This window comes from Tupaia chinensis, unplaced genomic scaffold (assembly GCF_000334495.1).
Source record: "Tupaia chinensis unplaced genomic scaffold, TupChi_1.0 Scaffold000085_1, whole genome shotgun sequence".
Classification (NCBI taxonomy): domain Eukaryota; kingdom Metazoa; phylum Chordata; class Mammalia; order Scandentia; family Tupaiidae; genus Tupaia; species Tupaia belangeri.
Window position 1 is genome coordinate 6,880,661 of NW_006159547.1, and position 23,705 is coordinate 6,904,365.

General features: G+C 36.1%; 1 protein-coding gene across 1 annotated transcript in view; it reads left to right on the plus strand.

Moving 5' to 3' along the window:
• PTPRQ (protein tyrosine phosphatase receptor type Q) overlaps nt 1-23,705 on the plus strand; it is a 246,341-nt gene that overhangs the window by 156,155 nt on the left and 66,481 nt on the right. Inside the window, exons 27-29 of the mRNA XM_006142866.3 lie at nt 5,768-5,889; nt 13,740-13,926; nt 20,204-20,448. Of these exons, the coding sequence (XP_006142928.3) occupies nt 5,768-5,889; nt 13,740-13,926; nt 20,204-20,448 (554 nt within the window). The remainder of the gene's footprint in view (nt 1-5,767; nt 5,890-13,739; nt 13,927-20,203; nt 20,449-23,705) is intronic.

Here is a 23,705-nt window from a genome sequence, read left to right on the forward strand (position 1 = left end):
ATCCGTAAGACTTCCCAATATGCGATATAATTTACAGGTAAATTAATTTATCTAAAATTTTATAGTATTTTTTTTGTCTTTCTCCACTAAAACAGGAGTTCCATGATCTTCATTTCTTTGTTTCTCTTCTTTTCCCCTAGAATGTTAGAAAAAAATAAAATAAAAAGAAAACCTGCTATGTTGTAGGTATTCAAGATACAGTTTTTGAATGAAGAGGGTCAAACACTGCAAGCTTAATGGAAGGTCCACATCTACTTGATCACCACCATAGGCTTTTTGTCTTCCTTGTGACTGGCACATAGTAGTTGCTCAGTAAATGATCATTGGTTCATGAACACATGACTTTAGTCTAAAACCAAACTGAATGCTTGAGTATAAAGACAAAGAGACACTAAAATATTTACAATATACCACTTGAAATGCATGACCTGTCAAAAAATTTTTCCTCTCCACAGTTGTTCTTTCAGAGCTAAAAGTCAGATTTTCTAAGACCATTAATAATCAATGAGCTTTAATAAATTTTATACTTAACTCCCCAGTTCATCCACTTTTAGAGCCTGAGACAGAGAAAGGTCACTGAAACTCACAAAATGTACTGTATTTTTCAAAGTAGATTTCACCATGAGGTGAGTGTGTAATTAAGATAGGTAACTGTGTACTTGGTCCTGAAGCCTATCTACTCTTCATTTAGCATTGTGAATAGAAAGATTCAGAGTAGCAGTTTGCTTAGGAGAAAGTGGACATAATGTTTCTACAGAGTATCTAGTGTAGAAAGGAAAGAAGGCTGTAACTCTTAGAAATAGTGTGCAGCATTCTGTGAGATCATCCAGAAGCAATTAATTATGCTTGTAGCAGATTTCTATAGCTCTCATCTGTTATGCATAATTACCTAAATGAATTGGGTTAAATTTTGAGGCAGTTTCCTGGGATAATAATGCTAGAAATGGTAAAACTGAAAATGTTGGGTTATGTAGGGTATATATGTCTTTGATCTCTTCTACTTTGTCTTTAGAGAAACTATGTACCAACTCTGTCATCACTGTTAACACCTCTCAACTCATCAAACCTCAAAATCCTGGAGCTTCGCATCTACTCTCTCTACTGTATGTTTCTCTGAGCTTTATGCATTGGATCTTTGATCCAGGGGTGTAAATGTTTATAATAGAAGAGGAACAAGTGGGTATGTTTGTCACCTCAAAGGCAGTTTCCCAACTAATATTGTGTAGGTATATTTGTTGGATTCCTTTATAGTTACATTTAATCCCTATTATTCAAGTATGTCAATGCTACTATTAAAAATATATAAACCAAATATATAATATTATTTTCCTGGGAAATGTATTTCTTTTTTTTTTTTAAAAGATTTATTTAGTTAGTTAGTTCCATTTGTTATTATTTTTTAAATTTGATTAGACAGAGACACAGAGAAAGATGGTCAAAACAAGAAAGCAAACTGCCAGGTCCAGAAAAAAAAAGAAGGGGAGCCACTAGCCTGGGACTTGAACCACAGCTGGCCATGTGGGAATCCAGTACCTTTTACTAGCACACCACCTGCTGGCCCCTGTTATTTCTCTTCTTTAAAAAAATATTTTTAAAGAATTATTATTTATTTTTATATTATTTATTATTATTATTTGAATTTGCTATAGGGCATGTGTGCTCACCAGAGAGAGGTAAAAAGAAAGAGGGGGAAATTGAAAAAGTAAGCTGTCAGGTGCCACACCTGAACTACAGTTGACCATGTGGCAGTCCACTGCCTTAACCACCATGCCACCTGCTATCCCAGGAAAAGATTTTAGATATCAGTCACCCTTTCTTAGATTGATGATTGTTATTACTATTAAACTTTGTCTTAGTCTGCTTTGTGCCTTTGTAACACAATATCAGAGACTAGATAAATTATAAGGAGAACATTATTTTTTTCATAGTTCTAGAGGCTGGGAAGTCCAAGATCACGGTGCTGGTGGGTTTGTTTGGCTGGTGAGGGTAGGATCTTCCTCTGGGGAAGTGTCCTCACTTGGCAGATGACACAAAGGCAGGTTAATGTACAATTCCGTAAAGACTCTCTTATAAGGGCCTAATTCCAGTTACAAGAGGAAGAGTCTTCATGACATATTCACCTCTTTTTTTTTTGGAGAGGTTTTCGCTATAGGGCATGTGCGCTCGCCAGACAGACAGAGAGAGACAGAGAGACAGAAAGCGAGAAATCACCCACCAGGGGGTAGGGCCACACTGCAATCCCTTCTCCTCCATTCTCCTCTCTGGATCTTGAGCATGCATGCACATGCGCCCGGCGTGAGTTTTAAGTCACTGGGTCCGGGAAGTGAACTGTGGTCAACTACATGGGAGTCCAGAGACAGAGCCATTACGCTAACTGCTGGTCCCGACATAATCACCTCTTAGTAGATCCACTCTTTTTTTTTTTCCCAGTCAGTTAAATTCTCATAGATTTATTTCTTCAGAGAGAGAGAGAGAGAGAGAGAGTCAAAGAGACAGATATCCTGATAGGGTCCTCATGCCACAGTCTACTTCCCCCCCACCCCCGATAACCTAGATCATTGGCATACACATACCAAGTGTGGACAGAGAAACCCTGGGATGTGAACCCAAGACCTTCCCATTTGGGTCCATTACGGAGAACTGCAATACGTCTGTGCCCTTACCCCTAGCCTGGCCCCACCTCTTGATACCATTACATTGGCCATTAACTTTCAACATCTGAATTTTGAAGAGAACACATTCATACTTTAGCAATATTTTAAATACCTGTCTGGAACTGAAATAAACATTTTGGCCCTCTACAGAGCATGTAATTTACTTAAACCAGATATATTAGTTGTATTTATACTATACCAATATAAAAGGAATTATCTTAAATTTGTTTTAAAAGTTCTTTTTCTTCCTGGTCCCATCTTCCTAGTTCTAGAATAACCTTTTCAAAATTGTCAGGTAGGTATCTCAATCTTCTTGAGCCTCTCAGCCTCAATGAGCACTAATCCAAATTTATCACTTCCTTCCATAGTCATGCCCTATAAAACCAGCATATATTTTTGAATGTGTTGTTGATACATTTTTGTTAATACATTTTTATGTATTACTACATAAACTGGCTTTTAGTATTTTTTCAGTTGTAGTTTGCATCCACAGCTAATCAACCTCTGAATATGTAATTCTTTTTTTTAAAATTTTTATTTATTCATTCATTTATTTTAATTTGACAGAGAGAGAGGGAGAGAAAGTGGGAAAGCAAGCCACCAGGTCCAGGACTTGAACCGTTGTCCGCCATGTGGGAGTGTCCAGTGCCTTAACCATCATGCCACCTGCTGGTCCCCTGAACATGTAATTCTTCCCAAATGTTCTAAATGACTCTAGGTTTCATCTCCTCCTCTCTGTATCTGCTGTTACTATGGCTAACTTGGGCTCTCATGGCTCACTTGACTTTTTGGCAATAGCCCATCTAGTTTCGATGCTCTCAATAATGCTTATCTTTCTCACAGATACCTGAGTTCTGATCACTGGAAATATACTTTTCTCAAAAATCTCTGCAGTATCCTATTATTTAAAGAAGAACTGAGCTAGAGATAGTAAGGACAGTGGTAGTGGGGGTGGTAATAAAGGGAAGGAGGGGAAGAGGGGGAAAAACAATATGTTTTTATTGTTATTTATTTAAATAACACAAAAAATGTTGTTATTTACTGATGATAATATATATGGTACTATCTTTGTCTTGACTGATATGCACCATATTCATACTGGAAAAAACAATACTGTACACTATAAAGCTATATATTGATTACATGTAAATTTAATAAATAAATAAATTTTTAAAAAAACAGCTTGAACATTTTTAACATAACAATCAAGTGTTCACTAACTTAGTTCCCAGGTTAGTATTGGAGCTCATTTCTACCGTAACCTTCCATGAACAATAATTTCTGTTCCCTCATTTAGGGATTCTGAATCTTTATTGTACCATGAATCTGGTGACGTTTATCAAACATTTCCCAGAGTGATATTTTTGAACGTGTAAGATAGTAGATACTAGAGCATTGAGGAAAGCATTTCTACAGTAATACAGTTCTACTATTTTCTGAGAATTCTGTCATTATGTCTTTGTGGCTTTGCTATGATCCCCTCAGCAGAGGAGTGACCTACCACTCCTCTTCTGATCTTCTAATTATGGAATTCCTTCTCCTCTTTCAAAGTCTACTATACTCTCCACCTTCTCCATGCAGCTCTGACTCTGCCCCCATAGTCATCACTTTGACCTGCGCCCTCTCATAGTAGATTATAGCATTTTTAGTCAATCCTTATCTTCACCCTGCTCTTTATTATAATATATCTCGTTCATTTGCAACAGTGTGCCAAACACTGACTACCTAAGTTGACATACTGTGTCTTTACAATTTTTAAAAAACACTCTAAGATATATATGTGAAGGAGAAATGGAGATCCAAACATTTTGTTGTTTTATCAAGATCATACACCTTGTCACTAGATAAAAAAAAAAAAATGGAGGAAAGGAGTATTTTATCTTCTTTAACTCTCCTCAGGATCGATGGAATAGTATTGGTTCAGTAATATTTGCTCATGTGAAAATATTGTGAAATACTACCCCCAGTATTTACTGTCACCGGAATCACCTTGAGACCCTGGGAGGACAGAGATATGCACACATATTCCTAGGCTAATGCCTATATCGAATTAACTGTGACTAAATCCTTCTCAACGTATTATTAAACCTCCTAAATTCTAGCTGTTTCACATTTAAAAAAATATACCTAAGGGTTTTCAATGGTAAATTTCTTAAAATATTGTCTCTCATTTTGTACTCTTGAAAAAAACAACAAATTAGGGAAGTGGAACAAATTAAAGAATTTGTTTTGAATCATAAGAAATTCAAGAAATATTTGAAGCTTACATTTGTAATACTAGATAAGAGCTATGGAATAACTTACTTCCTATTTTACCCACTAATTGAAACAATAAAACCAACCTAATTTACCTTCATAAGGTGAAACATTTTAACTATAATTCCCTTATACAAGTTTCACTTTTCAGCTGTGCTCTTTTGCCTCTCTTCCAAGGATATAGTCAAATGTGTTTTTGCAAGTTTTCTTAAAAAAAAAAAAAACACTGCCGGGACCAGAAGTTAGCGTAATGGCTATGTCACTTGACTCCCATGTAGTCGACCGTGGTTCGCGTCCCAGACCCGGTGGCTTAAAACTCACGCCAGGCGTGTGTGCGTGCGTGCCCAAGATCCTGAGAGGACAATGGAAGAGAAGGGATTGCAGTGTGGTCATCCCCCCCTGGGGGGTGATTTCTCGCTTTCTGTCTCTCTGTCTCTCTCTGTCTATCTGGCGAACATATGCGCCCTATGGGCAAAACCTCTCCAAAAAAAAAAAAAAAAAAAAAAAAAAAAACAACAACACTGCCAGATTATCTATTTTAAAATAAAAATATTTATTCAATGTTTTTATTTTAGCAATGGTAATGTTTTCTTTTCAAAATATTTTTAAATTTGAAAGTCTTGTTTTATTATTTTAATTAATTCATTTTTCACTTGGCTATTGCTTATGTGCAATCATTTATCATTTCAAAGAATTGGATCTTTTGATTTGTTAATTCCCTTTACATGCTGTGAACTCTAAGTTAATGTAAAATTAATTCAATATGATTATTCATTTTCATGGTCTTTTCTGTTATTACACTGTAGCAAGTACGAACACTGACGTAGTAGCAGGGTAATTGATTTTCTTTGTCATAGCTCCGGATGGTCCTCCTGAAAACGTACATGTAGTAGCAACTTCACCTTTTAGCATCAACATCAGCTGGAGTGAACCTGCCGTCATTACTGGACCAACATTCTATCTGATCGACGTCAAATCGGTGAGGCTTGTCTTACCTTCTGCAAAAGTCAATCTAGATCTTGGCTAAGAGGACAGATTTGGGAGACTATTTGAATTTGAACCTGGCTCTCTTCCATCTTAGGCAACTTAGTTAACTCTCTGTGTTTCAGTGTCTGCATCTATAGAAAAAGATTCATAATAGCTGCCCCAGCTGCAGTGATGCAGGCTGCTGCACCATGCCAGAGAACAGGGGGGATTAGAACTGGGTTGGTGCCCGGTGATCTGTGTCAACATGCTGAACACTCTCACAAGTGCTTCCATGATCCTGCTGGCTGCAGGGCTGAGGGAATGAGCCTATTAAGGGTGTCTGTCATTTTCTCTCCCTCTCTCTCATGAAGATATGAAATAAATACACCTAAAATATTAGTATTAGTGTATAGAATACAGAAATCCTGCAATGATTAAATCAATTAGTGAATGTGAGGAGCCTAGAACAATGTGTAACACATACACTATATGCCCAATAAATGTGAAGTATTAGTAACATGATAATTATTATCTATTCTCAGGGTATAGATGATACAAAGAAACAAGTGATTTTTTTAAAGAATTATTTTATTTAACTTTATTATTTTCCAGTTCAATCAGAGAGAGACAGAGAGGGAAAGTGAGAAACTAAGTCACCAAGTCCAGGACTTGAACTGCGGTCAGCCATGTGGGAGTTCAGCTATAGTATGTTCATTCTACTCACTGAGGTTTATGTCTAAAGTCAGACTTGTGTTCATGGATGTGTATATATCAGCTGCGCTTGCTATTGGAAGTATTTAGATGAATTAAGTTCATTAGCGAATAAATAAATGAGGGGAAAGGCATAGAAAGCAACCATGGATACCAGAGACAGTGTGGGCGGAGGGTGAGACATGGCAGGGGGTGAGAGATAGGGAATCAAGGTTGGCAAAAATAACAAAATATACAGGAAACAAATGGAAAATTATTTGTTGATGATAACCCGTATGTTGATGTGCTTGATTGAGCCAATATACAGTGTATTCTGGATGGGAAATCTCATTTTGTTTGCTGTAATGATGTATAGTGAATGAATGTAAATAAATAAATTAAATTAAAAAAACACAAGTGATTAAATTAATAGTAATATATTGGATTAAAAGACAATGGAACAGATTCAAACTACAAAATAAGAAGGGAGAAGATAGGGAAAATACCACCAAGGAAAGATAACACCAGAAATGAATCTTGAAAATAATTGAAGCAAAATATGAAAAGGAAAAAAAATTTAAAAATGAAAAGAAGTAGAGATGTAAAAGAGTAAACTTCACTCAAAAAAATGCAAGTTTTTCAGCAATCTCCAGTCCTAACATTTGAAAGAAAGAGTGCTGAGAGATGAGGTGAGAGCTGGAAGCCAAGGGCAGCAGGGTGCCAGCTGAGAAATTCAAGCAGTGAACAGAAATATATTTTTATTGTACAGGATTGGTATTGTTGCATTCTAGAGGACAGTATGAGAGCATTGCGGTATCTGTGAAATTAGGCGAGGGGACAGGAAACTTTAAGAGTAAATGGGTAAGAGAAAATAAGAACAGAGGAAATGTAGCAGTGGCACAGAATGAAAAACCATTTAAATCTATAAGATGTGTTGAAAAATCAACTAAGTTCTGATGGTAGGAGGAGGAAGAGTCAAGAATGATGGTAAGAGGTATGATGGAAAATGATGAGGAAAAATGGGTTTATAGCGGCGAGGAACTAGACAGCTCAGTATTAGACACACACTGAGATTGAGATGTCTTGGATCCTTCATGTAAAGATACCCTATTAGCAGCCTTAAATATGGATCTAGAGCTCAGACAGAAATGCTGCATTTACACATTTAAGAAGTTTTGATACAGGGACCAGCAGAAAGCATGTTTATGTTGCTGGACTCCCATATATTCAACTGTGGTTTGAGTCCTGGACCCGGTGGCTTAAACACACCAGGCATGTGAGCATGTGTGTCCAAGATCCCGAGAAGACAGTGGAGGAGAAGGATTTGCGGTGTGGCCATACCGCAACCCATGGGGGTTGATTTCTTGCTTTCTGTCTCTCTATCTCCATCTCTCCAGTGAGTACAAGTGCCTGTAGCAAAAGTCTCTCTAAAAAATAAAAAAGAAGTATTGGTACTTAGAAGATAGCCGAAATTTTAGAAATAGATGAGTTTAATTATGGAGCCTATGAAGTAAGATGAGAACTTTCAGAATTCACACATTCAAGAAGACTATTACATTAGGGATTCTTGTTAGATAGATTTTAGCAACTCTTATCAACAACAACAAAAAAAACCCTTAAATTTGAAATATAGATATGTTAATGTGCTTCACTACAGCAATCATTGTACTATTTATGTGTGTTCTCTAACACAATGCTGTAAACCTCAACTAATCTAATAAAGTTCATTTATGTATTTTTTAAAAAAGAGGCCTCTGAAAAGACCTAACTGAAGCAGACTGACCTAATACAAGGAAACCCAGGCATGCAAGTCAAACCCTTCAACTAAGATAAGGTGCTCAATAATGTAGCTAACACAAAATCATTGGAATAAGAGATGGAAAAGTTTGCTTTGCATCCTGCTGGGTTTTTAATGGTCTTGATGACCACTTTCATCTAGGGGCCTCTAACACATTAAATTAAACAATTTATGGAAAATACTTCTTGCCTTTTCTCTCTGCTTCCATCTGTCTCTTATCTTATCTTTATAACTATGTGTTTCTATTATTTCTTAATGGAGATACTTACATTTCAAAAGACCTGTCACCATTAAAAGGAAATTTAAGACCTTATTAATGCATTTGTTCTCTCGTTCAGTCTTCAGTTTCTGTTCCTGTTGTAGTGCATATTTGTGAGGATTTTAGTACATAATTAACCAAAAATAATTAATGTGAATACAAATGCCAAGGGAATATGCATTAAAAGCAAATTATAAGATGATGAAGCTATGCCCTATAAAATGAAAGGCATTTTCTTTATGAAAATAGTTCTCCCTTAGCATTTGATTATGCTTAAAGGAAAGAAAATGAAAACATATTAAAAAGAGATTTTGTGATCTCATTCTGGTAGCCTTCTTGCTGAGTTTACAAATATGCAAATGGAAGAAAGAGAGAAGACTGGGAAGATAGATAATATTTTAAATGCTTATTTTATAGGTTACATGTTTGTATTCATATACATGATCTCAATATATCTTATCTAATAACATTTTGATGTAAACATTAGTATCTTCATTTTGCATAAAAGGGAACTGAGTCATAGAGAAGATAAATCATTTCCCACAGAACTAATACTCGGATAAAAGTAGCAGACAATGGTGTGACAAGAGGAAGATGAAGCCATCAAAAAGCAAATAAAACTTGTCAAATATTTTTTAAGAGAGACTTTTGCTATAGGGTGCTTGCACTTGCTGACTGAAAGCAAGAGATCAGCCCCCCAGGTGGGATGGCCATACCACAATCCCGTTTCTTCCATTCTCTTCTATGGATTTTGGGCGTGCACACGCATGTTCCTGGTGCGAGTTTTAAGTCACCAGGTCTGGGACTTGAACCACAGTCAACTATGTGGGAGTCTAGCAATGTAACCATTACACCACCTTCGAGTCCCAAAACTTGTCAACAACATACAGTGTCAGTGGGAAGGGTAGGCAGCTTGGTAATTAAGGCGCTGGATTCCCACTTGGCTGACTGCAGTTTGAGTTCCGGACTTGGTGGCTTGCTTTCTCCCTCTCCCTCTCTCTCTCTGGTCAAACTGAGTAATAATAATAAATGCATAAAATTAAAAAAAACAAGTTTTTTTTTTTTTTGGAGAGGTTTTCACTATAGGGCGCATGTGCTCGCCAGACAGAGAGAGACATAGAGACAGAAAGCTAGAAATCACCCCCTAGGGGGGATGGTCATGCCACAATCCCTTCTCCTCCATTCTCCTCTCAGGATCTTGGGCATGCACGCACACGCGCCCAGTGTGAAAAAAACAAGTATTTTTTTTAAAAATATTAACTTATTTGTATCAATTGTAGCTAGAATTCAAACAAATCGTAGTACTTCACGGTTTTCCTGAAGTTCTTGGAACTAATTAGAGACGTTTAGTTGCCTTCTTCCTTCATTTAGCACCATTTTTAAATAGACCCAATATGCCAGCACCACAGTAGGTGCTGGAAGAAGTAAATGAGTCTGAGATAGTCGCTGTCGTTATAGAGCTTCTTTGTAGCTCATTTCATAAATATGTTACTAACAACATCCAAGAATCGCTGCCTCCCCGACCAAGGAAGAACATCTGTCACTGCCTTTCGGACCTATGGTGCATTCTGGCCTCTGCACAATACTAGCCACAAAGAAATAAAATTCTTTCCTTAAAAGACTTGAATGGAAATTGACCATCTTTAAAAAGTTTATTTAATTTATGAGAAAGTATACATTTTTGCAAGAGAGAGAGAAGGGTCACACCATGGACAGGGTCTTGTCACTCCTCAATCTCCCTTCCACAGCTCTGTATTGCAGCAAAATCCTGGAACGTGTGCACCAAGTGGTTTTACGCTGACTCAGAAGCTGAACTCAGAGTTGGCCATGTGGCTTCTATTACTACACTCCAGTGCATTACTGCCAGTGTCACTAGAGATAGGCCAAAAACGATGTCAATCTGAAATAAAGACATGTGAGTGAAGATATCAGACTGGAGGACTCTCCTGTATGCATTTTAAAGTCGTTTGCTTATTGTTTTCTTTATTCTATTCTTTGACTTAACAAATAGCTATTGACTGGCTTCTATTTGCAAAGACAAGAATGAAAGGTAGCTCATCCACTAATAAGAGACACTGTAATATAAATAGCTAATTACAAGGTATGAGGGATGAAGTGTTTTGGGAACAGAAGCTTACAAAGTAATTACAGTTCTTATTATTGGGGACATTGGATAGGGAGGAGACTACATTTGTTTTGGAACTTGATGAATCGCTAGGAACGCACCAGATGGAGAAGGGGAGTGAAATAGGAAGAGAGAAAACAGGAGATAGGATGGGGCAGGAGAACCAGTCTGAGTAGTGACATTGCACCTAATGTCATACTTCAAAATGATGAAAGCCATTTCATAATAATAATAAATGATCAAATATAAGAAAACAATCATGAAATTGATTGAAGAAAAATGGGGGATCCAAAAGGTCTGAGGTGTCACAGTCCTGGGTAAACAGACAAATAACAGTTAATAAAAACAAATGCAGTGTAGGTTTAGTAGCAAAAGGCCAATGAACTGTTGCACATGCTGAGTTTGAGGACCCAAAATTCTTTTTCGATTTTATTAAATACTTTTGCAAGATATAATAGATCACATTCATGTCATGTCAAATTTTTACTGCTTGATATTTATTATCTATTGTTCAAATGGAAAGTGTTGAAATGGATTAATTTATAAGTAGTTGAATCTGTAAAATGTGGCCCAGTGACCTTGAGGCAGTGTAAATTCTGAACTCAAGTCCTATCTCTGCTATTATGTAGCTATGGGATTTCGAAGAAGTCACTTCAACTCTATAAAATCAGAATTCCAACAGGTAGTAGTAGTCAGATAAGTAACACCAACCAGCAGTCAACGTGAAGCCCGTTGGATAGGGCTGTGATGGATATGAGACTTATGTCCCATTGTAGGGCTCAACTGTTACTCAACTCTAGATAATTTTGACCTAGCATAAGTAAAAGCCTAGTATTAAGGAAAAATTTAAAAGCCATATTTCTACATGATCTTTAAATGTTGCCACCAAATTCAACACACACACACACACACATTCCACCTGTGGATACACGTACTGGATCAATAGAATTTCTATGATGATTCTTTTTTTTTTTTTTTGGAGATGTTTTTGCTATAGGGCGCATGCGCTCGCCAGTCAGAGAGAGATATAGAGACAGAAAGCGAGAAATCACCCCCCAGGGGGGATGGTCACGCCGCAATCCCTTCTCCTCCATTCTCCTCTCAGGATCTTGGGCACGCACGCACACGCGCCTGGCGTGAGTTTTAAGCCACAGGGTCCGGGACGCGAACTGTGGTCGACTACGTGGGAGTCCAGTGACATAGCCATTACGCTAACTACTGGTTCCCTATGATGATTCGTTTTTCTGCCATGTTCGGGAAGTGGGGCATTTCTTTTCACTTCACTTCGTCTAAAGGTGGGAATGATCCATTTGGCTTTTTGTAATATTGATATTATATATCACCTACTTACTGTGGTTTTCATAGCAACACCTTTACCTTGAAGGATCCAACCTGGCCAACCAGGCAGGTCAAGTTCTGGACCTGGAGGCCTGAAAAAAACACTGGGTGTGTGTTTATGTGCATGCCCAAAATCGCAAAGGGAGAGAAAGAGGAAAAGCAATTGTGGCATGATCATTTTCTATTGAGAGTGCTTTCCTACTTGCCTCTCCATCTGTCTCTCTCTGGCAAGTGTATGCACCCTGTGGTAAATTAAAAAAAAAAAAAAAATTAAAAAGCTCTCAGAGAGCTAGCCTATGACATGGTGAAGACAATTGGATCTCATAGCTGACTGCCTGGTTCAAATTCCAGGCCTGTTTACTTGAAAAACACACTGGGCACATATGTATGCTATCCAAAATCCCAAAAGGAGGAAGAAATGGAGAAGGGATTGTGGCATGACCACACCCCATGGAATGCTTTCTCACTCACTCTCTATCACTCTCTGGCAAATGCACGTGCCTTCTGAAAAAAAAAAAATTAAAAAGCTCTTAGAAAATGCTTATGTAGTGTTCAATTATTGTCATTTTGTCTGGATTTTAAGAGTTGCTTCCTTAATCATTAGCTATTTTTTCCTACAAGTAAATTTGTTCAAAGATGTTTGAATGACTTAAAGGGCTATATTTAATATACCTGATGATACCCACTATGCACATTTAATAATTACACCATCCACATTTGAGTTCTAATGTCATGCGTAATGCAATCATGATCAGATTATTAAATGAATTGGAATCAGGGAACCAGCAGTTAGCGTAATGTCTATGTCGCTGGACTCCCACGTAGTCGACCACGGTTTGCGTCCCGGACCCAGTGGCTTAAAACTCAAGCCGGGCGCGTGTGCGTACGTGCCCAAGGTCCCGAGAGGAGAATAGAGGAGAAGGGATTGCAGTGTGACCATCCCCCCTGGGGGGTGATTTCTCGCTTTCTGTCTCTATGTCTCTCTCTGTCTGTCTGGTGAGCACACGTGCCCTATAGCAAAAACCTCTCTCCCCCCCCCCAAAAAAAAATGAATTGGAATCTAATGAAAAAGAGAAGAAAATATCAAAATGCATTCCGAAAGAAGTTGTATTTCTGAAGATTGTGTTTCAATGATAAAGAACATGTATATATACATGTGTGTATCTCTATATTTATGTATCTATAGCTAGCTATCTTTAGAATTGTAAGCATGCTTCCCTCTGTGGGTTATGGTTAATAAGATATCAAAATCTCAGTGTTAAGTACTTCAAATATGTTCTTAAAAAAACAGCCCCCGTAGGAGATGGTCATATATTATGCCTTATCCTTGATTTGGACATGCGCATACACACTTTCAGAATGTTTTTCAAGCACTGTCTGGCACTCAAACCATGCAGTCACCATGTAGGATCCTGCCGCCTTCACCACCATGCCAATTCTTGGCCTATTTTACTTTCTATTATTGAAATAATTACTAACTAGTAAACTGTTATTGTAGCATTTCAGATTTTACAGGGCAATCCAACCACAAAACAAACAAATTAATCCATTTCAGCTGGATAGATACATCTTATGTAGCTTTGTATTACTTGGTTGTGGTGATTGGGATTTCAAGAGTTGCTTCCTTAATTGTTAGCTCTTTTTCTCCTATAGGTAGATAATGATGACTTTAATATTTCCTTCATCAAATCAAATGAAGAAAATAAAACCATAGAAATTAAAGATTTAAAAGTATTCACAAGATATTCCGTGGTGATCACTGCCTTTACCGGAAACGTTAGCACGGCATACATAGAAGGGAAGTCAAGTGCTGAGGTGATGGTTACTACTTTAGAATCAGGTAAGGAGTATTTTTCATCATTGCTAAAAGTTGACTGAGACTTTGCTGCTTTCTGCAGTTCCTCACCCTCCACTCTAAAAAGGATGTGTGATAGCAGACGTTTTTAGCACATACATAAAAAATGTAATGATCCTATGATTGGCCAAAGTGAAGCTTTAATCTGTATAAATGTAGAAACAAATTAAGGTACCCAGTTGGACTTTTCCACACTTACTTAATCTGCTAAATGTTTCAGAAATTGAGTTATCTAAGAGATAATTTTTTTCAGCTATTTCTAGTCAATAACATTTCATCAAAAATTTCATTTTAATCATTTCTGTGCCATGATGTGAATGCAAAATAAAGTAATAAAGTAATACCATTAAATGATCTGGAATTCAAAATTAGAATCCAAGTCACATTTATCATAGGTATTTTCTCCACTTTGTGAAGTGGTATATTTTATTATGTACTCTTTGATAAATGTCTGAATCCATATAGATTTCCTCAAGTTCTTTTAAGCAGGGTCTGAATGAGTAAGATTGTAACCGGTAAGTTTTAGATGTGGAAAGTCAACCTCCCAGAACTTGCTGGCCCCATCTTCCTTCAGACTCCTGATGTTCTTTGCCACCAGACATGTCACTGACAAGAGCAGATGAACGAAGGATATGTTGCTATAGTTTATTTGTTGCTATTTGTAAGGTAAGTATAGGAGGTAAAAATATTTTTTAGCAAGTCTTTTCTTTATGATATAGTTTCTACTCATTTTATTATAAAGTTACAGTTCTAAATTACAAGGTAAATTTTATCCAAGCAACCTAAAATTCCATTTGTTTCCAATCTGTTGCCATGTCATAGAGTCATAGGTTTCTATCTTCTGATTATGCTTTTTGTAATTCACATTCTACTTATATATGGGGAAAGATACTGATGAATGTATTCACATTTATATCATAAAGCATTGAGTTTCAAATCTTAATGTACTCTCTCTCCAAAGGATATAATAATTTAATGAATTTTTTTTCTAAATCTGTTAGAAGAAAATTTTAGATGTAGAACCAAAGATATTTGAGGGTTAGGAAATTCTTTCAAGCATTGAGAGAATTACTTTGTTTATACAACTTTAAATCTTATCCTAAATTTATTTCTTTTTCACATTTTATTACCTAACCTTTTTTTATTTTAATTTTTTACATACATTCAATCACATTATTTAGCTTACAAAGTGAACATTTCAATATGTGAACATTTCTCCCAGTCCAGTTGATCAAAATATCTTCAATCAATAACACCACACCTCCCTATCCCGTCAATGCTATGCCTCTGTATCCCTCCTCCAAATGTCCTTCCTTAGGTCTCACTTCTCCACACACACCACATCTGGCACTAACCCCCATATCTTGTGTTTGTACAACCTTAGGTCAATCAGTTTCAGTCATAGAGTGCAGACACTCGGTATATATTAAGTGGGGACATACAATGTCTCTCCTTCATAGCCTGGCTTGGTTCACTCAGCAGTAAATCTTCCATATTCTTCCAGTTTCTGTCAAAAGAATTTTTTTTCTAAATCTGTTAGAAGAAAATTTTAGATGTAGAACCAAAGATATTTGAGGGTTAGGAAATTCTTTCAAGCATTGAGAGAATTACTTTGTTTATACAACTTTAAATCTTATCCTAAATTTATTTCTTTTTCACATTTTATTACCTAACCTTTTTTTATTTTAATTTTTTACATACATTCAATCACATTATTTAGCTTACAAAGTGAACATTTCAATATGTGAACATTTCTCCCAGTCCAGTTGATCAAAATATCTTCAATCAATAACACCACACCTCCCTATCCCGTCAATGCTATGCCTCTGTATCCCTCCTCCAAATGTCCTTCCTTAGGTCTCACTTCTCCACACACACCACATCTGGCACTAACCCCCATATCTTGTGTTTGTACAACCTTAGGTCAATCAGTTTCAGTCATAGAGTGCAGACACTCGGTATATATTAAGTGGGGACATACAATGTCTCTCCTTCATAGCCTGGCTTGGTTCACTCAGCAGTAAATCTTCCATATTCTTCCAGAGAAATATATTTTATAAAATGAAATATATCTCTAATGTATATCATAAAAATTTATGACAAAAATGTAAAATTTTGTCTCTTGAACTAACGTCACATTTATTTTAACAAGGCATCTTTTCACTTACAAAGAGATATTTGAAACAATAACAAGTTTATCTGCCTCTATGTCTCTCTCCACTGTATTTTGTGTTTGTTGCTTATTATAGGGCACTTTCTATGAATATGTTTGCTGCATAATAAAGTTTGAGCTTCTGAACTATATGTATTTCAAGTTGATTAAAATAATACATATTCAATTAGACATTTGTATAAAGAATATTAATTGTGCAGTGAAGCAAGAACCAGTTTCTACAGAGCTAAACTAATTTTTACCACACTTGTCATTTTATTTCATAATAACATTTATTGGTATTTAGCTAGGCATATGTTAAGCTTTTTATTTATCTAAAATAAGCTGAGCTATTGAGAACACATATTTTAAAAAACTCTCAAAACTCAACACACACACACACACACACAGACACACACATACACAATTAGAAAATTGGTAAGACACAAACAGACATTCTGTTACAGAGGAAATAGATGGTTGGCAAACTTACATGATGAAATAGATTTTTCAATATGATAAGCCATGAGGAGAATGCAAATTTAAACCAAGGAGCTATCACTGCATCCATTAGGACAAAATAAAATGGTAATTTTAAAAATAGTAATACTAAATGCTAGCAAACATGGAAAGAGGCTTGACCTTTCATAAATTGCTAGTAAAGTAAATAGTGTCACATTGGACATTCTCTTACAAAAGTACATGACCCAGCAATAGCACTCTTGGGCTTTGATCACTGAGAACCAAAGACACACGTTCACATGAACATTTGTGCATGAAATTTTTTTAAACCATGTATTGTATATACATAAAAACATCATCACAGGTAACAGTGGATTTCAAAACACATTTAACATAAAAATATAAACAACCGGGACCAATAGTTGGCATAATGGCTGTGTCGTTGGACTCCCATGTAGTGGACCACGGTTCAAGTTCTGGATCTGGTGGCTTAAACTCACACCGGGTATGTGTGCGTGTGTGCCCAAGATCCCAAGAGGAGAATGGAGGAGAAGGGATTGCTGCGTGGCCATCCCTGGGGGGTGATTTCTCACTTTCTGTCTCTCTGTTTCTCTGTCTTTCTGGCGAGCATACACGCCCTATAGCAAGCACCTCTCAAAAAATTAATATTTATATATAAGTACCCAAAGATATACTTAATTAGATATAGAAGTTCAAATTCTATCTATATTCAAGAATATATATTAGAAATACAAGCCCATAAATTTGATAACCTTTTGCAATGGAGAGTTCTTGGTTCATTCCACCTTAGGGGCTCTTTCAATGTTTTCCAGGAGATCTTATCTGAATAGTGTCTTTCTATTTAGAGAAATGAACAGTGATAAAGGGAGACTACATTTAATAATTTGCTTGTTTTTTCCTTTCTCTACTTAATGAATCTCTCATGTGGAAGGTACTTCCAGGTCTGGTTTCTTTCAGTCTCTGTGGACTGAGTCTCCAAGCATATTTGGTTTTCAAATAGGGAGCGCTTTTCAGATAACAATATGTTTTTTTTTTTTGAGTAAGTTTTATAGAGCTCAATAAGTATAGGATGCTTTGTCAAGAACATTTCAGAGATGTCCAAGTCTACTGTTTTCTCTTAGTTCTTCCATAATGTCTCTGGTTTGACTGTTTTCATTTTCTTCTCTTTTCTTATGGTTTTCTTCTTTTCACCACTGTAGATGTCCTAGTACACCTACAGAAGAACAATACTACAGTTTTACCCATTTTATTAATATTCATATAATTCAGTACTCAATCTATTGAAAAACCGTTAATAGAGTTCCTTGTATATTTTGATCACTCTATAGAAAACTAACAATATAAAAGAGAAATTAAGATTTTTTTTCCTGAGTGAGCTGGATGACAATTTCTTAGAAATTTTCTTTATATTTCTTAAATTTTCTTTCCTTAAGTTTCTCTTCTTAATTTTTTCTTTTTTATTATTATTTATTTTATACGTTTAATCACTATATATCACTTTGCTCGTAAGCTGAATTTACCCAACATGAATACACTTCGCACCAGTCCAGCTGAAGGTACAAAATACGTTATCATCAACAGATAATAATCCATTTTATTTCTGTTTCCCATAAATGTCCTACCTCTCTATTTTCTCCTTAATTTCCTTCCTTATACTCTCCCCCTCCTTCTACCCTCCTCCTATATTGTCTTCAGAATCTATAACCATTTTCAATGCTTTTTTAAAAAAAGAATTATTTTATTTAACTTTCTTTATTTACTTCATTATTTTAAATTGACCAGAGAGGGACAGAGCAAGAGAGAGAGGGGGAAAGTGAGAAAGCAAGTCACCAGGTCCGGGATTCAAACCATGGTTGGCCATGTGGTAGTCCAGCACCCTTGACCACTATGCCATCTGCTGGCCCCAATTTTTAATGCTTCTATGTACTCCAGTCTCTCAGTTTCCACTACAGAGTGTGGACAGTCAGTATATGTTAATTGGAGACATACAATGCATCTCTTTTATAACCTGGCTTGCTTCACTTAGCAGCAAATCTTCCATATTCATCCACTTTCTATCAAATGCCAGGGTCTTGTTGATTTTATGACTGAGTAAAAATCCCTAGAGTATATATGCCACACTTTTCAAATCCATTTTTCTGTTCATGGACATTTGTGTTGGTTCCATGTCTTAGTCATTGTGAATAATGCTCCAATAAATATAGATGTGCATGCACTTTCTTGACTGAGTGTTCTCCTCTCTTTTGGCTAGATACCCGGAAGTGGAATTGTTGGATCATATGATATTCTATTTGTAGGCTTTTGAAGAACCTCCATATTATTCTCCACAGTGGCTGGACCAATTACATTTCCACCAGCAGTGTAGGAGAGTTCTACTTTCACTACTTATCCCACCAGCACTTATCATTTATTGTTTTTTAAATCTTTGGCATTCTGACTGGGTTTGGTGGTATCTCATTGTGGTTTTGATCTGCCTCTCCATTATGATCAGGAATGTTGAGCATGAATGTTAACAGCAGTTTTTTTTTTTTTTTTGAGAGGTGTTTTCGCTATAGGGCACGTGCGCTCGCCAGACAGAGAGAGACAGAGAGACAGAAAGTGATAAATCACCCTCCAGGGGGGGATAGTCATGCTGTAATCTCTTCACCTCCATTCTCCTCTCAGGATCTTGGGCACGCACGCACACGTGCCCGGCGTGAGTTTTAAGCCACCGGGTCTGGGACGCGAACCGCGGTCGACTACGTGGGAATCCAGCGACAAAGCCATTACGCTAACTGCTGGTTCCCAACAGCAGTTTTCTTAGTAATAAGAAAAAGTGAAAACAATCAAATGTTTCCATGACTAAATAAACTCTGGTACACCTATAAAATGGAACAGTTCTCAGCAATTAAAAATGTGTGCTATTAATATAGAGAGCAACTCTGATGAACCTAAAAGTTTTTATGCTGTTGTAGTTTGCAAATGGACAAAACTGTTGAGGTGGAAAGAATGATCAGTGTCGTGGCAAGGCATGTAGTACAAATACAAAAGAGGTTAGCAGTTGGGAGTTTTTTGAGAGTGATGGAATAATCTGTATCTTGTTTGTGGTGTTACAGAAATCTTTACCTGGAATAAAATTATATAGAACTACACACACATATAAATTCATGAAAAAGTGGTGAAACCAGAATACGGTTGTACTCTAGTTGACAGTATTATACCAATGTCAGTTTTCTAGTTTGATATTAAACTATAGTTATATTAGATGTTACCATGGTGGAAAGTTGAGGAAGGTTATATAGGACTACATGTACTATTTTTGTCACTTTCTGTAAGTCTATATTATTTTAAAAATTTTAAAATAATAATTAAAATGTTTAAAATCCATAGAAACACATTCTATATAAAATAAACACATATATGAAAACAAAATAAAAAATCAAACTGAATCAGCATTACCTTTTCTGTGAAGTATAGGTGTCAATGATTCTATGAGGTGTCAGCCATTTTGCAAGTTTCCAAAATTTGTATGGTTTATGTAATTACTATAATGCATTTTAAAAACAGACAATTGAAGCAAATGCATTTTATTCAGCGATCATAAAGAATGCATTTAAAAAGTAATGATTATTCAATATTTCATTTTAGCACCCAAGGATCCACCCAACAATATGACATTTCAGAAGTTACCAGATGAAGTTACAAAATTTCAATTAACTTTCCTCCCTCCCTCTCAACCTAATGGAAATATCCAAGTGTATCAAGCTCTGGTTTATCGAGAAGATGATCCTACTGCTGTCCAGATTCACAACCTCAGTATTATTCAGAAAACAGACACATCCGTCATTGCGATGTTGGAAGGACTAAAAGGCGGACATACATATAATATCAGTGTAAGCATCTACAACTTTAACGAGTTACCTGAATTACAAAGTCAGTTTACAACTGAGCATTCAAGAATACTATACTTGGTGAACATTCTGCATTTCTCATGTTTTTGTTAAATTGTTAAATTGTTTAAGCCATACCAAGAGAAAATACAGTTAGAGAAATGAAATTGTATTTTCTTTTCCTTTTTTTTAATTGTAAGGTAATTTTAAAGAATGTTTTTACTTATGTATTTCATGAGGGAGGAAGAGCGAGAGAAAGATACAGAGAAAGGAATGGCCAATAGGGTCTTCATGTCAGGATTCTATCCTCGACTTCAGCCAGCCAGGATCCCAGGCACATGCACACGGCGTGCACAGGGCACCGTGTGATAGAACCGGAATCTTCCTTCCCATACAGGCACAGTATCACAGTGTTGCATTACTGCTGTGCCACAGTGGCTGGCCTGAAATTGCCTATTTTCTACTATGCTACAGCGAGTACTATTAAAATATGCAGATAACCAAGAAATGTGCATATAAATAATCAAAATTCAGAAATAAAATAACATATAAAATGTGATTATAAAAGCAAAATGAAAAAGCAAATTTCAAAGGCAAAAAGCAGAATAATTGTTTACATGCTTGAAATTCACACACATTTTACAAAACTATTTCTAAAAAGTAATAATATTTTATATCCTAATTCTGAATTATCCACTTTAGAACATAAATATATGTGTAAGTTCATGGACATACACACAGAACACACACAGAATTTGTTTCATCTGCTTCATGCTTTGGAATTTTTAAATAGAATTATGTGGTTCAGAAATATAAGCAATGCAGAATTCACCATAAACCTTTAAGTAACTTAGTAATGAATTCTCCTACCAACTCTTTATGATTATCAGAACATTGTTAATAATTTGTATATATACATGAGATTTCAAAAAGTTCATAGAAATATAGAATTAAAATATGAGTTTATTTTGATATAAAACTTTTTTTTTATTAATTCACTTAACACCATCACAACACACAAATGAATTTTCCATCCAAAATACACTGTGCATTGGTTCAATCAAGCACATTCACATACATGTTCTCAGCAAATAATTTTCCAATTCTTACGTCCTGCATACCTTGCCCTTTGTCTTGCCATCCCTGATTCCCCATCCCCCACCCTCTGCTATGTCCCATCTTCCTCCTCCATTGTCCCTGGCATCCATGGTTGCCCTCCATACCTTCCTCCCCCCCCCATTCAATTGTTCTGCCAATGAACTTAATTAGCCTAAATAAATCCATTAGCTAGCACAGCTGACACAAACCTACACATGTATCCAAGTCTGACCCTAGGGATATAAAACATTTTAAATCCAGTGCAAAATTTTTTCATTATATATGCACTTTCCATGAACTTTTTGAAGACCACTTGTATAGTTTATATTGTCAGGATTATTCTTATACATCTCATTAAATAGATCACCATTGTGAAAGATTTTCATGGAGTCTTCAAAAAGTTTATAGAAAATGTAAATTATAAAAAACAACTTTGAAAGATTTCAATTTTTTTTGTTCTAATATAAACTTGCACTTTAATTCTACTTTTCCACCAACTTTTCTAAGCCCTGCTTTGTTATAGGGAAGATAGTAGTTAAGAGAATGAACTGATGTGAGTTCAAATCCTGGCTTCTGTGTGTCTGGGCAACTTTATTGGATCTGTGCTTCAGTTCCCTTATAGGAAGAATTGATAATAGGATTACTAGCTTCCTTATGGCCCTTTATGGAGGTTAAATATTTATAGTTATGTTGGCTAGTGAGTGCTATGTTAGTTTTGATTATTGTGAATAATAGATAAAACAGGAAATAAAACAAAGTACAACCAATTCAGAATTTAAGTGATCTTTACAAATCCTCTGGTTATTTGCAAAGTGTGATTATCAGTGTCTTAAAACCTTGAAGTTTGTTAGAAATATTAACTTTAGCATCTGTACCTACATACTTAATAAACACTTGCATATTTGCTTTTAACATGGTTTACAAGTGACTTTGCACACTGCACTTTGAGAAATTCCATCACTGATTTCACTTATTATCTTACTTAAATGTCAGGTTGTACCATAAAGAGATAAAAATTATGAACCTCTTGGGACCAGTAGATGGCATAATGGTTACATAGTTGGACTCACATAGTCAACCGTAGTTCAAGTCCTGGACCTGGCAGCTTAAAACTCACACTGGGCGCATGTGCATGTATGCCCAAAATCCTAAACAGAGACTGGAGGAGAAGGGATTGTGGTGTGGCCAACCCCTATGGGGAGTGATCTCTCTCTTTTGGTCTCTCTATCTCTCTCTCTCTGGTGAGCACACTCACCCTGTAGCAAAACTATAGCAAAAAACTCTCTAAAAAAATGAACCACTCCATATCATCACTTTTCATTTTGACTATTTCCTTTTTAATTTACGAACTTCAATAAATATTTCCTTTAGGTATTTTTAAACCACATTTAATGAGATTGGTTTATTTACTGTATCTACCACCTCATATATATTATTTTAAATTTGATTCAGTAAAAACATTTTGAGAATATCTATACTGTATAAGGTTTGGTCATTAATGTATAAGGTTAATTAATCCCAATAAACATTATATACTGAATTTCGTTTATCAAATACAATGATATTCACTAAGAACGTAGCCTTTATTTTCTATAGAAGATAAAGTGAGACAAAGAAGATTCTGTGTCTGCAGCTTCCTAAGTACAAAGTGAATGGAAAGGTTCACATTTGTATAAATCACCCTCTGTATATACAAACAGAAATGCTTTATGTGTATATGCTGCATTATGCAGGCTATAGCGTCAGGTACTTTGGGGCAGGGGTGAAGAAGGGCATAAAGGCCAACTTTCAGAGGAATGATTTAATGCAGGAAAACCAGAAGGGTAAAGGAATAGAATTTCATCTCAGAGAAGGAAGAAAAGAGGATCTTAAATATAGTTTTAAAGAAGGCCAGAGTTGCTGAGCCACAGAGAGAAGGAACAGATGTTGGAGTAGATGAGATAGTGTAGAAATAGAAGCGTTTCTGCCCTGTTGCTCCAACGAGTTCAAACTGAAACCACAGTCCTTCCTGGTCTCTGGGATGAGGCTATTTAAGCCATTCATTCTTTGATCTCATGGTTTAGTTCCAAGATGCTTTAAAAAACACTTATTGTCCCTCTCACTGCCTTGACTGTCGTATTCCAACTTCCTTATTTTTTTTGGCATTCATTGTTTTTTTGCTC